This window comes from Amblyomma mixtum, chromosome 5, assembly GCF_055824585.1.
Source record: "Amblyomma mixtum isolate Tamu chromosome 5, ASM5582458v1, whole genome shotgun sequence".
In the NCBI taxonomy this organism is placed as follows: Eukaryota; Metazoa; Arthropoda; class Arachnida; order Ixodida; family Ixodidae; genus Amblyomma; species Amblyomma mixtum.
Genome location: NC_143016.1, coordinates 183,001,326 through 183,022,852, shown reverse-complemented (window position 1 = coordinate 183,022,852; position 21,527 = coordinate 183,001,326). Strand labels below are relative to the sequence as shown.

The following is a 21,527-nucleotide window of genomic DNA, read 5'->3' as shown; positions in this document are numbered from 1 at the left end:
CCGCGAAACCCGCAGCTAAAAAAAACATATTTCGAGAGAAATCCTGCTGAAGTAGCACGGCAGGCGTGCTTCAGGCAATTAAATTGCCTCCATAAGTCTAGAGCCAATGTTCCCTGAAAAGAAAAAATGCTAGAAGCTTTTCTTTGTTGTGTTTTTGCTGAATGAACAGCAACAATCCATTTAAACCTGGCGATAATCAGCGTGCCTGCTTTGCAGTTTCTGTTCAACATAAGCAAGCTTCACGTTTTAGCCGGCATCAGGTTGAAAAATGAAGCATATGGTTGGTCCCCACCCAGGTTCTGAAAATTCAATTTTCGGGTTGAGAAAATTCTTGGCAAGCAAGTACGAAATTGAATGTTGTGCAGGAAAAGTGAAAATTTCACATCGGGAAAAAAACTGATATTTAAAAATAATATGCCATACCCTGCCCCGTGCTCCGCATCGAAGCTTGAGCGAAGGCACGTGCTTTGGACCAAGACACAGAACCATAAAATGACTAACCTTGTTACCAGTTCACCATCAGGCTATGAGGTACTTCGCATTCAATTGAACATATAATTGATTTCTGCAAGGCAGCGATGCGCTCGGAAAAGCAGCCGTATGCGAAGGCCACCTCACACCGACTGCCGCGGATTGCAGGCGTGGAGCTCCGCTCCAAAGCGTCTGCCAAGCCGTCAAAAACGCCGTATCTTAAGAGGACCTTAACAAATTATGATCACGTATCGTTTGCCAGTAAATGACTGTATTGATCGAGAACTCGTTAGCAATTTTTACTCCGGGCGTTTGGTTTTGTTGGCTTATGAGGCTTAACGTCCCAAAGCGACTCAGGCTATGAGAGACGCCGTTGAGAAGGGCTCCAGAAAATTCGACCACCTGGGGTTCCTTAACGTGCACTGACATCGCGCAGTACACGGACCTCTAGAATTTCGTCTCCATCCAAATTCAACCGCTACGACCGGAATCGAACCCGCGCCTTTCGGGTCAGCAGTCGAGCGCTATAACAACTAGGTACCGTGGCGGACTCCAGGCGTTTAACTTGCTCCGATCGTCGGGAGCATGCCGTATCATATGCCTTCAATGCAACGGCCGGCTTTCACATACTGCTTCTGTCACCTCTGGTGTTCCGCAGGGATCGGTACTGGGGCCTCTACTGTTTGTAATTTATGTCATTGACATCGTGGAAAATGTTACCTGTCAGGTGCGGCTGTATGCAGATGACTGTGGCCTATATCGTTGAATTAAAGCGTAATGTGTCACAAATAATCTGCAGCAGACTTTGGACCGCATTCAGCGGTGGTGCGAGAAATGGGACATGGTTCTGAATGCTGAAATGTTACTATATTTCTTTTACGCGCAGGCGTACTCCTGTTTTGTCTGACTATGTTTTAAACAACCAGCTTTTATCTGAAATAACAGATTTTAAACATCTCGGGGTTTATTTTCCGGCTGACCTGACATAGAGAAAGCAAATTGAATATATATCTGCAAAGGGCATCAAGAATGCTAAATTTTTATGCTCCTCGGAAAGTTAAACAACTTTTATACTTCACTAACATATGACGAATTATGGATCATGCCTGCGCAGTCTGGGGCCCTCACGTCGGAACCTACTGTGATATGCTGGAACGCGTTCAGAATCGTGCGGCGCGGTTTGTCACCAACAAATATTGTTTTAATTATCGAAGTAACAGTATCAAGCAGGAGCTGAACTGAGACTGAACGCCGTTTACGAATCAAGTCAGAATTCTTTTACAGCATTTATTTCAAGAATACTGCTATCAACCCCGAAACTTATTTGCTGCCGCCTCATTTTGCATCCAGAAGGTGGGACCACGATTAGAAAATACGTGAGATAAAATGCCGTACTAGTGTGTTCAAACCGTCCTTCTTTGCGCACGCCATGAATGGAATAAGCTGCCTCATTGTATTGTGAATGCCAGTCCGAATGCCAGTCCGAGGAAAAGTTCCGAGCACTGTTGTCGGAATTTTGATGCGCACGCATGCTCAGCTACTGTTTTGCTGCTTTTCCTCTCCTTGTCCTTTCCCAAGCATTTGAGTGATGTGAATGCGCTGTTGGCGCTCTTTTTCATCATTTGCCATCGATTCTTTCCCATCCTGTAGAAAAGGTTGGCACCTGTAGCACGATTGATTGTCTATGTATGTATTCCCCCCTGCAATTATGCCTTCATGGCGCTGCAGAAATGTAAATAAATAAATGAATTATGAATTTGAAGAATTCGCCAGGGCTGCGCTAATTTGTCAGCAAAATGCGTGCCGCCATAAATTTAACGGAAAAAATGGCGGTCCTGCGTAAGAGCTCCACCTCGTCAGAGTCACGGAAAAAAAAGGCGGCCCCTACACGAGTACATACGGTATGCATTCGTAGTATTTAATCATTGTAAGAACGCTTCCGTGAGCTCTCTCAGCAGTCCAGAGTCTTTCCAAGAAGAACACGACAGTACCAAAGTACTGGGCGGAACCGACTTGTATTGGGAGAAGGCATGGAAGGGAAGAGAGATTGACATATGGGAGGGCAAGAAAGGGCAGGCCGGCAAGCCCGGGTACCATACCCGGCAAGTATGGAGGAAAAAAAACTGCTGGCAACATTCCTCCATGGCTGGCAAGAAAGGATGAGACATTCCTAGCCACGCAGGAAGCCGGTCATACGGCCGGTCGCAAGCCACTTCTGCTTGTAACTTGGCCATACCTTATAAATTTATGAATTACTTCATGCTTAATTTAGCATTAGTTTAGAATTCAGTACTCATAAAAGTTTTAATAAGTTGGAAGTAAAAACCTGAATAATAAAGCCTCTAATGCGCTTCAACTAGCGGTATTTTCGCGTCTACGAGCGGCTTTGAACCAAGGTTTCTAGCCAAATCCATATCCATATACTAGTCATATCCAGTTATTGCATCGCTGTTGTGTGCATCGTACTATTGTGGCCTCATAATTGTCCCGTGGAATATTGCCATGTGCCGACTGCTACTTAAGTGCGACCCCCGATTTGGCGAGCAGCATTCGTCGCTCGGCTATTGCCTTGTACGGAACAGCAGCAGTCTCGTCCTCGTTCGACCTCGTGTTAGAAATGACGCATGTTCTGGTCAGGTGGTGTGCGGAGTCGAAATGGGATATTTATCCCATACGCTGTATAGCAGATCCGGCCATTGGGCTGAGACTTTTAACTGACGAATTGGCGTTTAGAGAATTGAAAAATACGGTTATCAACGTGTTCTGGAGAGAAGGCGAACAAGCAGAGCCGGCAGAGCTGATTCTCATGGGTAAGTATTTCCTTTGCGTAATTGTGCATGACAGCTGAGCGCATGTATGCGTGCGCTCAGTCGTGAGCAGGCTTGTCTAGACCGTTCGACCTGTGGCAGGCGAATGCATGTAGCAATTTTCAAGCTTGTTGCGCTCTAGCGCCGTTGGAACGCTGAACGCTCATTGTAAAATGTTTCCCTCTGTTAAGCCGCTCGCTTATTCGCGCTCGAATTGGGCGCCGAGATAACATACGACAGTCTTGCTTTTTTTAATACCAAGTTTGGACGATGTGCTTTCCACATTTCATCAGAATTAATTATAAATCCGCGCCGTCTACAGCACGGCTAGCACGGCGGCTCTTTACCCTCCTCGCAGCGCGCCCGTCCTCCTCCGCTCTAAGAGCGTGTTCGTCCTATTTTCTCGTTTTCGATTGTTTACTGGATGTTTCTGTTGGACTGATCTGTGCACCTTCTTTCAATTATTCGTAACGGCGACTTGGGTTTTCTTATAATATTTGCACTTTTTTGCACCAGAGGGAAATAAATTTGTGCGCAGTTGAACTACTGCTTGCCACAGTCCTAGAAGGAATGCATCCAAGTCTGCAGAGAGAATTGTGATGCTGCATCTAGTTTGTTTCATTGCCGCTACATTTGCTCAAAGCATAAATTAATTTCTTGCATGTTCCCTCGAATGGCAAATGCAACACTTATCCGGCAATTCCTGAACGTGGTAACGTTTTCGCGGTATCAGCGTAAGTTCGACGCGGGAAAACCCAAGTCGCCGCTACGAATAATTCAAATAAGGTGCACAGATCAGTCCTACAAAAACATCCAGTAAACAATCGAAAACGGTAAAATACGACGCACACACTCTTAGAGCGGAGAACGAGGGTGGCGCTGCGAGGAGGGTTATATGCAACACCAACGAGGAAAGAGCACGGCGACCCCCTTAACAAGCAGCTTTCGCATAGTGCGCGTTTAGCGTTGCGACACTCTGTATGATAAAAGCATGACAGTGACCACAACAAAGCGCTGCGGAACGAGTTCGCATTATTTGTTCCGCAGAACACTGCTGGAGCGCTCTAGGCTAGCATGTTCAGTTCTGTAGTACACGTAGGTTTTGTTATGGTGACCTTTCCGTGTGTCATGTAACAGTGCAGTGCCTTGCATTGTTTTTGACAGGCAAACCAAACTATTTGGAAAAAAAGGGCTCGAATGGTCTCTGCTGCTGGATTTGACCCTGGCAGCAGCTCGTCTTCTGGGACAAGAGCTTTGAACGTGCGTATAGGTGTCACCTCAGTACACGTGGTCATTGGCGTTCGTGCAAACAGCCCACTTTCATTCATTCTGGTTTTGTTGACAGCAGCTAATGCACATTATTATTAAACCTTGGTAATTCATTTTTATTTCTCGCTAATGGCCTCCTTTGTCTGTGGGATCAAAATAATGTGTACGTTATACTGCCAGTCCGTGGTACCACTGGTGACCTCCATGTACACCTGGCATCATCAGTTTGTGGAGTGATACTGACAAAGATGTTCTGTTTTTTTTTTCTTCCTTTTTTTTAGCCAGGGCAGATTGCTTCAGGTTTAGTGCTTCACTCGCCAGGATTGTGCACAGATGCAGTAGGGAAATTAGGTCTCTTAATATTGCATTCCATGAACTTTTTCACTGCAGATGTACTTGTGTTTAGTGTGCAGTGTTGCACAATTTCTGTTGCATGATTACTGAATGCTAGCTTTCCACGTCATCAAAAAGTACTGTCTCTTTTCTGTGAATTTTTACTGTGTGGCTTACTTTTTCTGCTTGCAAAGGCATTTGGTGCAGTACCCAGTCTCGACCAAATGCCCAGAAAATTTAGTTTGACTTCAGTGAAGAAACTCCTTAAAGGGTGCCCATTTCACTTGGTATGGCTGTTCAATACACATAGCTAGTATACACTGCTGCAAAGGTGCTGGTACCCTAAAGCCTGCTTCAGTATGATTAGCCTAAACTGTACTTGTTGATGGACCAAGAATGCAGGGGGGGTGGCTCTCAAGTTATACAGATATTCATTTGGATATTGTGACACTGCTTGTTTTAAGGAGCACCATGATCCAAAAAGCCTATTTTTCCTAGACTGCAGTGGCCATCCTTACAGGTTCTTTGCTGTTTGTGTCAACAATGTGCAGTGTGCTGTTGTTAGACAACTGCATTAAACAAACAAACAAGTACTCGCCTCTCGGGCAGAACCATAGAGGTTAGCAGAATGGGTTGAACTTGATTTAAGGAGTTGAAGCACCAAATTTTAGTTGTGTGCTCTTTCTTTTGTATGATGTGCAGTTCATTGGAAAAATTGTGGGAATAATTGGTAAATAATTGGTAATTGTTTATTCTTTCACACTTTTTTGGTTTGAACTGCCGAATGACGGCTGTGACGTTTCAGACTATTTGAGTTTGTGTGAGCATGCAATCTGCAGTGTGCCCACTGCTTTGTATATTTTAATTCACACCACCTTTTATGCAGGCCTGCTGAAGAGTTGGAGCCTCAAAAAAATGAAAAGCAGCAATTGTATCTCAGTTCATGACTCGCATGACCTGAACTTGTCTGTGACGTCATTGCGGTCATTTGGCGATTGAAACTGAAATGGCATGGGAAAAATACTCAGTTATAAATTATTTAGCTTCCATAGGGGAATGTCACATCTTGAATTATAATTTTCTTCAGCACTATTCAAATATTTGGTACCTACTCTTTTAAGAGACTGTAAGAGAGCAGGTCAGGTTACAAATGGGAGTTAATGACGTCCTAGTCTGAGTTAAGAGAGAATGGGCATGGGCAGGGCATGCGATGCTGAGGCAAGATAGCTGGGTAATGGATTGTATTCCAAGAGAAGGCAAGCATAGCAGTGGGGCGTTGTGGGGCTGGGTGGGCTGTTGAGGCTAGGAAGTTTACGGGATGAAAGGAGTATAGACACCTAATTTTGGTGTCATGTTTTCTTCTCCACAATGATGCAGAATACAATACTACGCGTGAATCACCATGTGGTATTCATGTATGACTGCTAAATAACCTATAATCATATTTTTCTGTTGTGCTGTTTCGATTTCAACAGCGGGACGATGGCTGTGACGTCAGAGTGGTTTTATCTCAGCTGAAACATTTAAAAACTGCGATGTAATCACTGCTTCCTGGTTTACAACCCTTTCACGAGAGCTACAGCTCTCAGCTTATCAGATCATTGCGAGAAGGTTAGGCAGAAAAGGCACTTCAGAGATGAGGCCCGCCTGTATCAAGGGAGCCACAGAGATCCTTTTCATTCTTTTTAACCTCTTCAGGCTGGTTGAAATTTCGTTGAAAATTATTGTAGTGCTAACTTGTTAGTGTTAGTTCCTCTTAGCTTTCTGGCTTATGGGGGTTTAACATCTCAAGGCAACTCGGGCTGTGAGGGATGCCGTGGTAAAGTGCTCCGGAATTTTCGACCATTTGGAGTTCTTTAGCATGCACTGACATCTGATTGTTGGAACATTGTTCGCTAGATGTTGATTTCTCCATTCAGCTATGGCGTTAGCAAATTCGATACATGGCTGGATCACTGCCCCCCACAGCTTTGACCTCAGCATGGCGTTTCTGAGTCTTAGACCTTTGATTTTCACTGCGTAGGGATTCTGCTTAAACTACTGTAATCTTCATATCAACATAGACAATCGGGCTACATGGCGAACCTTTCCTTGTCCTGCCATTGTCATGGTGCCATTTATTGAAATTGTGGATTTACCTGTTATGAATTGCATGGCACAGCTGGAGTATGTGGTTTAAACCTGCACATTTTATGTGCAGCATGCGGGAACAGTGGTACTGTGTGCAGTGGCTCTGTTTGGGCGCACTGATCCCCTGTAAAGTTATGTTTCCAGGTGTTTTCTTTCCTTTGCTACTACTATGCTTGCAAAAACTAATCGTCGTGCACATAGCCATACCAAATGATGCATGTCGCAAACTGCAGGAGTAGGTGGTTCTCTAATGTGACCAAAGCGCATGTCAGGGTTCCTTTCATTCACATCAGTACATGCAACATGTGCACAGCTAACAAGCTGCTCTGTGAGTCATTAAGTGCCTTGTCTCTTGACAGTATGCAGCAGCAGCAGCAGCAGCTTGGTTTGCTCGTGTGATAGCTATGACTACTGGTGAGCACGCATCATATGTTTATGAAATGGCAGAGTTGAAGGGGTTTATTGCATGCTATATTAAAGGCATAATAAAATAATCACAACAGTCCTGCGAGCATTTAGCTGAACTGTAGCCTGCCTCGATGAATCATGTTGCAAATCTAATTGGTGAAACATTGTTTTAACAGAAATGCGGCTCTTCAAGGAGGTCAGAGATGGAGTTCCAAGTCCATTTGTATACTTTGACAATTTTTTATTTGAAAGGAACCTCGTTAAAATGAAGAGTGACCTTGAAGGAGTATAGACACCTAACCTTTGAGTGTATGTTTTCTGCTTTGTAATGATGCATGAGGCATTATTATACATGGATTACCATATGGTTTCCTCCGACAACCACTAAATAATTTATAATCTTATTTCTTTCTTGTGCTGTTTTCGTTCCAACAGCCAAAGAATGGCTGACATCAAAGTGTGCTTGTTGGTCATGTGATGTAATTGTTGCTTCGTCGTTTGAATTCACAACAGTGCTTAAGGCAGCCTGCCTCAATAGCTGGAATGACAACGAATGTAGAAGCAGCGATTATACTGAAAATTTTTTTCATGCCTCACGTGGGCTGTGAGCACACTTTATCGTCATAGTCATCGATCTGTTGATGAAACTGAAACATCACAAAAGAAAATTTCGATTACAAAATACGTAGCATTTGCAGCAAATACCACGTGGTGATTCATGTTTAGTAGTGTCTTCTGCATCATTGCAAAGAAGAAATCATGCCACCGAAATTGGGCGTCCGTTCTCTTTTAAGAAGAGTTGTGTGTCATGTGCACAGCCACGATAGGTATTGGCTAGGGCGTTTCACAGCCAAGCGACCAGGGTTCGATCCAGGCGGCAGCTGCAGCATTTCAGTGGAGAAGAAATGAGAGGCACTCTAGCTGCTGCTTGATGCAGTTGTGCTTTTCTAATCGTTCCCTTTCGTTTATTTCAGCAAGAGCCATGCTGCAATCACATAAAGGAAGTGGAGGAACTGCGGGGCGAAAATTCCGCTTTAAAGCTTCAGATTGACAGCTTGAAAAGGGAACTAGAAGAGGCAGAGAAGGCAGCTGGTGAGCTTTTCTTACTTGAACAGTTGTACTTTCAGCAAGCTTCTTTCATTTGCTGCTGCTTTTTTTTAGAGGTTACCACAATACTTGCTCAAAAAAAAGGAGAGAAGCAGCTTAGGCTATTACATAATATATTGCTTACTTTTTAGCTGTCCAAAATTGTCTTGCGGCTCAAAGACTTGAATTTTTGTATAAAATTCTATTTTCTGACTTGCTTAATGGGATACAGACCAAATATTTTTTGCACTGTATTTCCGCTTCGAAAAGATGTACAAAGCATAAGTAAACATAGGCCAACACATTTGGCATAACTGTGCCCCAGTAAATAATAGTTGAACTTATTTTTCTGTGTAGTTTCCTTCAGCAGTTTAATGGTTCTGATGTTACAAGTAGGTTTGTCAAAGAAAACGTACACTCTCAATGATGCACAGACAATAAAAGGAATTGACGTTTCGGCGCCCATACGGGTGCCTTGATCACAAAGAAGCGAAGGACGGGCAGGGGAGCTATATATGGGCGATTTTTCGAAGGGTGCGCAGGTATATCTCTGGGAGATTGCCACGGGTCCGGTTAATCCTGTTTGGCGTGATTGAATGTACAATGATGCTATGACAAGGCGCTTTGGTAATGATTTTTCCTATGCAATTACACATGCTGCGTCCCAGTCGATGGTATGGCCAGTTTCCTGATGATGTTGCGCTAAAGCGTTTGAGTTAGATTTTCCTTTAGCGACGTCATTTTGGTGCTGTTTGAGCCTTGTCTTCAATTTTCCTGTTTCTCCGATATAGGAAGCGTCACAATCACGACAAGGGATCTTGTAGACCACACCTGGATAGATATCGAGGTCAAGAGGGTCCCTGACTCGCAAGAGTCGTTGCCGAAGTTTTCACTAAGGAACGTGGGCTACATGAACATCATAATCTGAAAAGATGCGAGCAAGGTTAGGTTCTCACTCGCGTCTTGGGCATAAGGAATCGGCATCCGCTTCTTTGCACATGCCACAGTTCGGATACTCGGAGCAGAGGCGCATCATTCCTGTGATCGTAGTATTTGGGCTGGATAATCGTTCCGTATCAGGTATTGCCTGACCTGCTTCACTTCTGCTGCTCTGCACTTAGGACTTGAGCATATCTTGAATGTGCGGCTGAATAGAGACGCAGCGACTGAGCGCTTGTTGGGGTGAGGTGCGACTGAGTGCACCTCAACATGTTCCAGCAAAGCATTCAGTTCGCCCTAGAGGAGGAGGTGGATGGCCACATCGCTTTCCTCGACGTCCTCGTGGAACGCTCACCGCATTCTCTGCAAACCACCGTCTATCGTAAGCCCACTCACACCGGAAGGTACGTAAACTTTATGTCATCTCATTCCATCGGGCACAAGCACTCAGTTGCTGCATCTCTGTTCAGCCGCGCTTTTAGGATATGCTCAAGTCCTAAGCGCAAAGCAGCAAAAGTGAAACAGGTCAGGCACGACCTGATACGGAACGGTTATCCAGCCTAAATACTACAATCTCAGGAACGACGCGCCTCTGCTCAGACTATCTGAACTGTGGCATGCGCAAAGAAGCGGGTGTCGATTCCGTATGCCCACGGCGTGCGTGAGAACCTTGCTCGCAACTTTTCAGATTATGACGTTCATGGCAACGCCTCTTGTGAGTCAAGGACAATCTTGACCTTGATATCTTTCCAGTGTGGTCTACAAGATCCCCTGTCGTGATTGTGACGCTTCCTGTATCGGAGAAACAGGAAAATTCAAGACAAGGCTCAAGCAGCACCAAAATGACGTGGGTAAAGGAAAATCTAACTCAAACGCTTTAGCGCAACATCATCAGGAAACTGGCCATACCATCGACTGGGACACAGAACGTGTAATTGCATAAGAAAAATAATTACCAAGGCGCCTTCTCATAGCATCATTGTACATTCAATTCACGCCAAACACGATTAACCGGACCCGTGGCAATCTCCCCGAGATAAACCTGCGCACCCTTCAAAAAATATAGCTCACCTGCCCGTCCTTCGCTTCTTTGTGATCAAGGCACCCGTATGGGCGCCGAAACGTCAATTCCTTTTATTTTCTGTGCATCATTGGCGAGTGCAGGTTTTCTTTGACAAATCAGTATGAGTTTTTCTCGCCAGACGGGATTCCGTCGAACCGTAGACTTTGTTACAAGTAGATATCACATTACATAAGCTATACAAGCGCTGCAGTATAATATCTGTTTGTTTACTTGCTGTCATTTCGTCTTGTGGAGCTGGCAAGGGTAAGTGACAAGGCAGCATTTATGTTGCAAATCAGCAGTTCTTGTGTACCTCATGTGATCTTATACCTGCTTTGATGTTGCTGCCACCATTTGGTTACTGTAGCTGCACGGAAGCAAAAATTCAGTTATAAATTGTTTTCTGGGCATAGACGAATTGAACATTGCGACCAATGTTACTAACGTCTTGCGGTCATTTCAAAGAAAAAAAAATGCACTGAAAAATTTGCCCTCTTTTAGAATCGTTGCATAAGCCGTGGCTCACGTATATGCACCATGGCCCTTAGGAATGAGTGGTTGCAGTGAAACAGCAGCAGATGGGAGCATTCAGTACTCTATGGTTTTATTTTGTTTAGTACTGCAGAACCTAATTTTTGGTTGCGTGTTGTATTGTTTGCAATCACTCGTTAGGCATTATACTTTACACGAATCACCTCATGCTGTTTGCCACCAACCACTAAGTAAATTATAATATAATTTTTTTTCTTGCCTGATTTGGTTTTGGTTTCAATAGTCAAGCAATGGCTATGACATCAAAGTCTAGGTCACTTGAGTTATGAAAAACTGTGATTCACTATAATGCTGAAGTTGGCCTCTATCATGAATAGGAGTTCACAGCAATTAAGAGGCAGCGATTATTAGTTTTTCATCCCTCACGTGACCTAGACCTAACTTCGTCATCATAGCCAATGCTTGGACGTTGAAATTTTCATTGTTCAGATTTCAAAGTGTGCATGCTTTGTTGCATATGAATTTGATTGTTTTCTACTATCATGTTCCTGATCAGGATTGATGGTATGTTTATAAATGAACAAAACAAGAAAAGAGGATAGGGTACAGTACTATTTAGTATAAAGCTAGGTAAGAGTACATAACAGTTGCTACATTTTCTGCATAAATTGGGCAATTTAGCTTTTGTAGCAATGCAGCAATGATTCACAACAACAATCCGGTTAATGTCCCATTACTATACTGTGGTTCTCTGCATATATCCATTTGAACTTATGACAGCAGTGACACTGCACGTGCATTTTTCTTGGACATAACGCTTGGACCAAGAGCCGTCTGGATGACGCTGAAAGAAATGATTAGCCTGTCTTAGTTCATGGTTCAGGTGCTGTGAACAGAATGATTCGATTTTCACTGTAAGCTATATGTAGTATATCTCAAGTCAGTGATAATTAAATTAGTGTTCAGTTCGTGACCAGCTGAGAAATTTGGCATCTTTACTTGTACCATAAAATGCCAACCGCAGTGAGAATTCACTTCGGGTATGTGTCTGATATGTATTCTGGGTATGTGTCATAGTAGCGACAAAGTTCCAAGCATGTAAGGTGACTATTATTTTTGTTGCAAGTGTTTAAAAAGCTGTGTGGCAGATGACTTGGGCACTTGGTGGCATGTCACAAAGTTAGGCAGCTTACTGGATATGACCTAGGTCAGTCATGCCTAATTGGTATGGACAGATTTTGGACATTGGGGAGAGAATGGCTAGAGGCTGAAATGCGGCTTGACAGGGTCCTAACTTTGGTTCAGTGGTAAGTAAACAGCTGGAAACTGCAAGCGCAATTACTGGGCCGAAATGCTGTGTAGCAGTCACTGGCACAAATGCGCATGCTGGAGAGAAAAATCTGTGTGCGTTTCCGAAGTAGGGCAAACAAGCATGATTTGGCCTGAATTTCTTGTGGCTGTTCTGGCCTTAAAATGTTTCTGGCAGAGCTGCTGTAGACGCGCTATTTCTGTCAGAAAGACAAAAACAAACGCCGCAAAACAAAAGGCAGCCCCTGTTTGTGGGTGTTGCTCTACAGTGCTGTAGATGCATGCAGTCTGCAATTTTGTCGCTCAATGCTTCAACACGTACCCCCTCGCGTACCCCCTGTGGTTTCTGTGGACAACTGTGCGTGGCCACAACACCACAACTCTCTTTTCAGTCCTTCCTAGATGTACTCCTTTACAATGCGAAAAACTTAGTGGCAGTTGACTTCTGACGGCTTTCGACCCCTTTCACTCTGTTTATAGTCCTTAATAGCATCAACTTTTGGTGGGTGAGGTTCCTTTCATTTATTCTATTAGTGATGCCAAAGTTAGAAATCTATTTGTATGTTCCCATAGTCCGAGGCTGACAGTAAACCTAAATGTTCATTATTTTTCTTTTCTCTGTGCTTATAGCACCTGCCAAGATGGTAAAACGGCTGCAGAAAATGATCGAAAAAAAAAGCGATGACAGTGTCATACCATCTGCTAAGGTATGCACATATTTGAGTTTGCTGCATGCATATGTGCTTTCTTAAATCTTTTCTGCTACTGAGTTGCATTGAGCCTTTCAGATATGGACTGTGTGTTCGAGTATGAAGGGCTGCCGTAAGGATAATTTAGTTAAGCAGGGAATAAAATTGGACTCTCTGTCAGCTTTTGTTTGCTCATAGAATTTACATGGGATGTAATAGAGCAGATTAAGAACTCGTGCATGTGGGCATCTTTTAAACTGCCACATTTTGCGTCAAGGGTCTTATCGCATGGTCGCTGAAAAAACCCACATAAAAAGAATGCAACAAGACTCAACACAAAGAACGGCCAAAGCATTACTTTCGGACATGGAACGCATCTGTTTTTCAAGGTTTATGACATGTGTTAAATCTCTTCAATTTGTTTTTCTGATAATAGTTGTTTGCTTTTGGGAAGAAACCATGCAATCTTCTATATTCAAGCTGAAAGGCATGCAAAAGACCATTCTTGCACATCTGTGCTGGGCCTGTTGTTCAAAGCCATTGTTTCACTGAATGTTGCATATGTGTGGGAGATGTATCATAGAGTGAGCAGGAGGATTTGAGAGCACAGAAGCACATTGCAGTCTTCTGAATCTGATGTAAGTTTGTAAACATTACTTCTGTGGCTGTAAGCAATAAGAAGAGAAGAATAGAAAAGGCGTAATACATTCTATGGCCGCTACGTTAAGCACCACGTTCAGTTACGTTCAGTTTTATTCCTTATAAGCCCCCTTTTCAGGGGGTGTTACATTAGGGAGCCATATGATCAGATGTCACTAGATCAGCCTCGTCCGCAGATGACGCAGGCCAACAACAAGCTCGCAGGTTTCTCCTCTCAAATTCTGGTGGCAGTCTACTGAAGATGCACATCCATCTCTGAGCACATTCTCTCCCTTCAGTAATATCTGTTATTGCTATTTTCATTATTTTTTTACTCGGGTATGGGGCTTAGTTGTGTGAGCAGGTCTGTTTTGATAGCCAGGTGCCATCGCCTGCTCATTGCCTTTGTGCTGGTGGAGCTTTGGGTGCGCTGACCACCTCGCTCCTGGGAGGGAAGTGCGAAGAGAGCAAGAAGGCTAAAATTTTCTAGAATTTCTTTCATGTGCTCCGTCGTCATCTCTTGCTGTTCGGCATGTGCATGCAAGTTGCTGTCACCTGCACGCGAGGCACAGCGGGTGACGGGGTGATCTGTTGTGTGCATTGGCCTTTAGCAACAGTAAGCACTAGAAGCATGCGATGTACTTGTATTTTAGCTTCAGGCTGGGCAGCATACAACACAGCCTTGGTATCTGAGTTACTTCCATGCTATGGACACACAACGTGGTTTATAAGAGGTGCGCAGATAGAATCTGCGTAACATACACAAGGGTATGCGCTGCAGCGGTAGAATTTCTTTGGAGGAGAAATTCTAGGGGCCCGTGTACTGTGCGATGTCAGTGCACGTTAAATAACCCCAGGTGGTCGAAATTTCCGGAGCCCTCCACTACGGCGTCTCTCATAGCCTCAGTCGCTTTGGGACGTTAAAGCCCATAAACCAAACCAAACCATCAATCTACTGTGTGTGTGTTCATCGCAGTCTACTGTGTGTGTGTGCGCACACATACGTTTGTACATTCATATGTCATTTGCTTTTTTGTGTTGGGGCAGGATTGCTGCTTTTTTGGATTCAGGATGTTATTTATTTTTTTGTTGCTATGCTGTGCCTGACTTAGCTAACACTTAGGGGGCACAGGTATTAGTAGTCCCATTTTGATTTTGAGTCCTGCATTGTTAAGAAGGTCGTCTCAGGCCTGCTTGAAAATAATGTCTAGTAGTAGCCTTTCCCAGTTATGGAAAATCATCACTTTCCACTAATTCTTGATTTCTTGTTTGCAGGTTGACATTGGGGGGGGGGTCATTGTTGAAGAGGCTGTTATTGGGCGGCTCGAAAGGACATGCAACAGTGGCCCTGGCAAATTTGCTCGGGCCCTGTTGAGGCATCTTTTTACTGATGACGAGCTGAGGGGCAAGTCCCTCTTTGGGCAGAAGAACCACGTCCAGAAGCATCTCCCTGTCAAAGAGGGCCTTGACCCTGTGCGTCTAAATGCGGTGATGGGTAAGTGTGCTTGCTTTCTATCTGCATGTGCTGCTTTGACTTGTTTTGCTTTCACCTTATCATCAGAAGAGAATTTAACGCACCTGTTTAATATGCTATCTAGAGCATGTAAATGAGCAAATGAGCATAGTGTGCAAATGGAGTGCAGCTGCTTCACAACTACCACATTAAACTGTTTTGATACAGTCTTCTCACGGTCAGGATAAAGAGCTTCACTGTACTTCAATTTCAAAAGGGGGGGGGGAGAGGAGGGGAGGAAGAAAAGAGCAGTTTGAAGAAAATCTAAATTGGTTTAAATAACACTGAATATGAAATGAGAGGACATCCATCCCTCTTCCAGCATCTAAAGCAATCTGTGGTGTCTCTTATTTCTAATTAATGGTTTTTGACAGTGTCAAATTTGTGGTGGCAAAGTATCTTTTAGAGTGATATGTATTTTGTGTGCATCGCAATCATTTGTCAGCTGCCTAAAATGGAGAGCCCTATATTTCTGATATGTATTTATGAAAATAAAATTTATTTACCATAGGGTAAGTTTTTAGTGCAGGCTGCATTTTATTGTCACTCTTGGTAAATTAATCTCATTTTATGATGCATTTGTTGCACATGTAAAAGTTTGTTATTGCGGACACTGAATGCTTTATTTTCTGTTTTCATTTTTTTTTCCAACAGGCTACGTCAGCACGAAGTTCCCGGCTGTTAGCCTGAATTATGTGAAAAACAGCCTGTCATCGATGCTCGCACGTGAAATAGATTAAAAATAGACTATTCAATTTTCCACTGCGCATCTTCTGGTCATGATTCACAAGCAGCGACGGCGTTAATGGCTCCTGTCTGCCATTTGTGTACATGCACATTGCAACTCTCTTAATCACTACTTCCTTGATTTGTGCCTATGTTATGTCATGCATGCTCATTAGCATACAGTCCTAATCTACCACATGATGTGCAAGACCAACTGATATAGGTAAGCTCTGCTTTAACCAAGCCACACGAACGTTCCTGCATGGCCTAGGGGTAGAGGTAGCCTGTCTGACTCGGGATCCAATTGGTGCCGGTTGGATGTGCATGTCGCCCTCCCATCTCAAAGTAGCCACTGGACTGTCATGTAGTCTCGGGACGTCGCACAATCCACCGACCTGGCCATGTCGCCTGTTAACTACCACCTACCAGAGGCATGCTCGTGATTTTTCACTCGCAGTTAACGCCGACGCTGGATTTTCTGGAGAACTGGGCCGTTAGCGCTGTCACATAAAAAACTACTCGAGGACAGCATAGCAAGCGTTTGGGTTTTTCGCATTGCTTTGTAAGCTTTCAATTTTGTGGTGCAGAAGTTTCATTGCAGAATGGCATTGTGCATCAACCGGTTTTCGGCATTTCAGCAAGGTAACTCAGCATCAGTGTTGAGCTCTGTGAGCACAGACACGGTGGTGACTTCTACAGGGAACCTTCATGTGCCCAACATAAATTCACCATGGCATGTTGAATTCTCCCCAGTAATTGCAACACGAATTCAACATGGAAACATACTGAATTGGCATAGAGAATGCTCAACTCTGGCACGGTGGCCACTTTTCCGTTGAGTTTCACCTCGGCCTCAATGATTCAACAACACGAGGCCATCCTGGTCCCAACACAAACTCAACATGGCATGTTGAGTCTGCTCTTGAGAACTTCAACACTGTCTCAAGAAGCATTTTTGTAAGGGAATGTTGACCAATGAGGAGAGGTTTATTAACTAAAATAGGCTTCAAAAATGTGTTGACAAATTTAGTTCAGTTCAATTCAATGAAGGGGCACATACAAAGAGAGTGATGCAAAAAAAATCATTTTTAATTAGTAAACAAAGCAGCATACACAAGTTTACACACGCAAAAAACTTGCCATGAGACAAAGCACGACTTATTCACGTGAAGAATTTCCCCAAACTTGAAATAAAGATGAACCTTGGTTGCCCGTTTTACCTTCATATTGTAACGAAGACGAAGCTGGCAGTGGCGCGGGACGGAGCGCCCGCGCTACGCCAGCGGCCATTAAATCATCTCATAGCCATCGTTCATCACGCCTCATTATTCGGCTGGCCGCCACGTTACATTTGGTGGAGGTGCTGGGATTTCTTCATCGCCATCCTGGACACGGAGCTTCGGCGTCCTGGGCCTGCCGCGGACGTCGGCCGTGAGTACCTGGTCAGCGCCGCACGGCCGTGCCCCAGCCCGCTCGACCTGAACCGACCTCGACGCTCACCCCAGCCCCGTCCCCCGCCCGGACCACACTACACGACGACCCAAGACCCGACGGACCCAAGACACCACCGACCCAAGACCCCACTGACCCAAGACCCCACTGACCCAAGACCCAAACGTGAAGACACCGTCCCCCTGCCTCTGCCGTTCGGTGCGTCCAGAGACCTCGGCCGTCAGCTCCTGGCACCCTACGGCCCGAATGCTTCGTGGACCGGGACTCATTCTCTCATCTTTCTCATCGTGGCGGCCAGCACTGCACCATCTTCTACATATTGTTCGATCCTTCACTCAAGACCGTCGCCATTTCGCCGTCTGTTCGTCACCGATCGGGACGATCGCTCGGAGGCCCCGGGTAGTGTGACGAAGACGAAGCTGGCAGTGGCGCGGGACGGAGCGCCCGCGCTACGCCAGCGGCCATTAAATCATCTCATCGCCATCGTTCATCACGCCTCATTCTTCGGCTGGCCGCCACGTCACCTCGTGGCCTCGTGGCAGAGCGCCCGCCTCGGCTTCGGGAGGTGATGGGTTCGACTCCCGCCACCGGCCGGGTCCCCACCGGTTTTCTCAAAATGGGTACAAGCTATGGCCCGGCCTGGTGCTCGGCTTACTAGGGCTACATTGCTTGGGAAAGGAGCCTGCGCCTTCAAATCCCGTCACTGTGGGCAGAGAGTCGTGTGGACAAAGCGAAAAAAGGGCCACAAATTGGGCTTATGCCGCACGAGGCGGACTTATGGTTGCTCGGCGGGGGAACTTATCACTCATCCGTCAAGGCAACTGTTTGGTCTAAGACCCTTTTCCCAAGCATTTCACCCTAGAAGAGCCGAGCACCAGGCCAGGGGAAATCTTGTACCCATTAAAGAAACCGGTGGGTACCCGGCGGCACTGGGGATCGAACCCAGCACCTCCCGAATGCGAGGCGGATGCTCTACCACAAGACCACGCTTCGGCTCTAGGCCACGACCGCAGTCGTGGCCTAGAGGCTTGGTCGTCCGCCTCGGCTGCGGGAGGTGGTTGGTTCGAAACCCACCGCCGGACACCCACCGGTAAAAATGGGTACAAGCCACCCCCGGCCCGGCGCCCGGCTTCCTCAGGGGTGTGCGCTTGGAAGAGGCTCCGCAAACCCCGCTGTGTCCTTTCGGGGGCGAAACCAGTTTCGAGCACCATCAGCCTGCAAAGGTGGTTCGTGATTCAGACTTTACAGGTTCAACGGAGTTTGGAGAGCTCGATGAAGTTTAAACGAGTTCGCTCTAACGTGAGCTCAGTGGCACTGCGCCAACTTGAGAAATTGAAAAGCTGCGCCTTACAGAAAAAAGGGCCACAAATTGGGCTTATGCCGCACGAGGCGGGCTTATGGTTGCTTGGGGAGTGGTACCTACCGAAGCGTGGCCTTGTGGTAGAGCATCCGCCTCGCATTCGGGAGGTGCTGGGTTCGATCCCCAGTGCCGCCGGGTACCCACCGGTTTCTTTAATGGGTACAAGATTTCCCCTGGCCTGGTGCTCGGCTCTTCTAGGGTGAGATGCTTGGGAAAAGGGTCTTAGACCAAACAGTTGCCTTGGCGGATGAGTGATAAGTTCCCCTGCCAAGCAACCATAAATCCGCCTCGTGCGGCATAACCCAATTTATGGCCATTTTTTTTTAATGACTGCTGCTGATGCTGCTGCGGTGAGCCAGCGGAACAGTGGGAGATTTGGGCGTTCTGAGGCGTAGAACTGCAGGACGGTGAGGGAACACCGTGGCGCTGAGGGAGGTTTTCCCTGCGGAGGGGCTTTCTTTCTCCTCACGTAGAGTGAAAGGCCGTTGCGCTAGGGCGTGCGTGCGCCCATTGCCAGCGTTAGGGGCTTTGCTCGCGTTCGAACCGCGTTGTCCGAGGGGTACCTACCACCTTTAGCAGGCTGCGAGGTTGTTCGAAACTGGGCTTGGGCCCGCGAGGGGCACAGCGGGGTTTACGGAGCTTCTCCCAAGCGTACACCCCTAAAGGAAGCCGAGCGCCAGGCCGGGGGACGCTTGTACCCATTTTACCGGTGGGTGTCCGGCGGTGGGTTTCGAACCAACCATCTCCCGCAGCCGAGACGGGCGCTCAAACGACTGGGCCACGACTGCGAACAATATTGCTGAACAGTTCTTGAAAGATGTGCCTTTCTGTTAACTTCGGTAGCAATCTGAGCCGAACCTCGTGTTTGGAATGGTACAATTTGGTTATATGTGCCAAGTCCACAACCTCACTTTGAAGTTTGCATATGTATTCAACATTAAATAGCACAGTTCTGAACCCATCACCAGAAATCCCAGACAACAGAATCAGCACGGCTCTGTCTGCAATAGTTGACCTTCGCTCCATACCATTGTCAGTGAATCCTTTTAGAACACCTTGCGCTGCATCGTAGCTTAAATTTTTTTAGCATCAATTCGTCAAATATTACCGAACAGACAAAATCACGCTAGCACCACAAGTTGATTGCTAACAAGTTGCATGGCAATATGCCCCGATTTATTCTAGGTGTAATTCTTAGGAAGGTTAATTCTAGGTTAATTCTTCTGACGGCTTTCGGAAGTCATTTTCTTGCGAAACCCAACTTGCCAGCTTCACTATCAAACTTCATCATATTTTAGATCGCGCATCAGAAGCTGACTGCATTTTCTTTGATTATTCTAAGGCATTCGACAAGGTATGTCACCGCTTATTATTTTTAAAGCTAACCCAACTTTATATCGACTACAACGTTCTGAAATGGATTGAATACTTTCTTCTTAACCGATCGCAGTTCGTTTCCGCTAATAATTTTAACTCACCTTTCAGTGAAGTTTACTCGGGCGTGCCACAAGGCTCCGTGCTCGGACCACTTTTATTTCTTATTTACATCAACGACCTCCCTTCCATTGTATCATCTAACATTCTTTTGTTTGCTGACGACTGTGTTGTTTTCCGCGAAATAAAATCCCCCGACGATGCTAACCTTCTTCAGCGTGATCTCTCTAATATTTCTCTTTGGTGTAATGAATGGCTTATGGAACTTAACACTAATAAGTGCAAAATTATGCGAATATCAAGAAGTGCCAACGCTCCGCCTGTGTACTACCTAAATAACGTTCCCTTAGAAGCGGTTACTTCATATAAATACCTGGGTGTTCATATTTCTGCTGACCTTAACTGGAAGCGCCATATTGAGTACATTGCTAACAAAGCTAACCGCATGTTGGGCTATGTCCGCCGTAACTTTTCCAAAACTTCGTCTTCCTTAAAATTATTGCTTTATAAAACACTAATACGTCCTAATCTGGAATACGCCGCCGCCATATGGGATCCCCATCATGATAAACTGATAACTTTGCTTGAGCTAGTTCAAAATAACGCTGCACGCTTTATCCTGTCCAACTTTAACCGTACCGCAAGTGTAACAAGCATGAAAGCTAATCTTTCTTTGCCTCTTTTAGCATCCCGCCGGCAGACAATTCGTTTGAGCCTCTTTCATAAGCTATACCATCATCCCATGCTGCATTATGCCCTCATTTCCTCCCCCAGATACGTGTCAAACCGCATTGATCATCGTCACAAAGTTGGCATTGAAACGTGTAACACTGTAACTTCATTTCAGTCTTTCTTACCTCGTACATCACGCGAATGGAACCGCCTTCCCGCAGATATCGTCGACATAAGTGATAACCAGCATTTTCGTTCTGCACTAGCTAACATTGTATAACAGGAATATAATCTTTTTTTTGTATCATGCATTGCATCTGTTTATGTATCTTCATGTTTTGTAACCACTCCCCTCTTTAATGCCTTTGGCCTTGAGGGTTCAATAAATGAAATGAAATGAAATTCTAATGTTAGGCAGCCACCTGGCAGAATGTTTGATGAGCTAAGCTAGAAAATAAGACAAATACCGATATGCATTTGGCCACAAAAATGCAAGTGAAATGAAATTTTCTTTTATTCGTTGGGTTAACCGCCTTCCTTTGCCTTTCCCTTTCAGATTAACATGGCTTTGTAGCAGCTCAACTTCGCCCTCTGTCACTTGAGGACGGACGGCACCAAGCACTTCGTCAACTGTGTGCATGTCTTTCACCTGTTTCCGCAGACTGGCAATAGTCTTCCTATATTTGGAGACCTGCCCCTGAAGCCGCCTGACGGTGTCTTTCCGTCGAACAAGTAC

General features: G+C 45.4%; 1 protein-coding gene across 1 annotated transcript; it reads left to right on the top strand.

Moving 5' to 3' along the window:
• Positions 1-12,902: 12,902 nt before the first annotated feature.
• Positions 12,903-15,887, top strand: LOC149345016 (uncharacterized). Its single transcript, XM_089547347.1, has 3 exons — positions 12,903-13,013; positions 14,910-15,129; positions 15,802-15,887. The coding sequence occupies exons 1-3, from the start codon at positions 12,903-12,905 to the stop codon at positions 15,885-15,887; spliced, it is 417 nt and encodes a 138-aa protein (XP_089403473.1).
• The last annotated feature ends 5,640 nt before the right edge of the window (positions 15,888-21,527 follow it).

Coding starts and splice junctions, on each gene's coding strand:
- LOC149345016 (XM_089547347.1), top strand. CDS start 12,903: ATGTTCATTATTTTTCTTTTCTCTGTGCTTATAGCACCTGCCAAGATG. Junction 13,014..14,909: donor GTGTCATACCATCTGCTAAG/GTATGCACATAT, acceptor TCTTGTTTGCAG/GTTGACATTGGGGGGGGGGT. Junction 15,130..15,801: donor GCGTCTAAATGCGGTGATGG/GTAAGTGTGCTT, acceptor TTTTTCCAACAG/GCTACGTCAGCACGAAGTTC.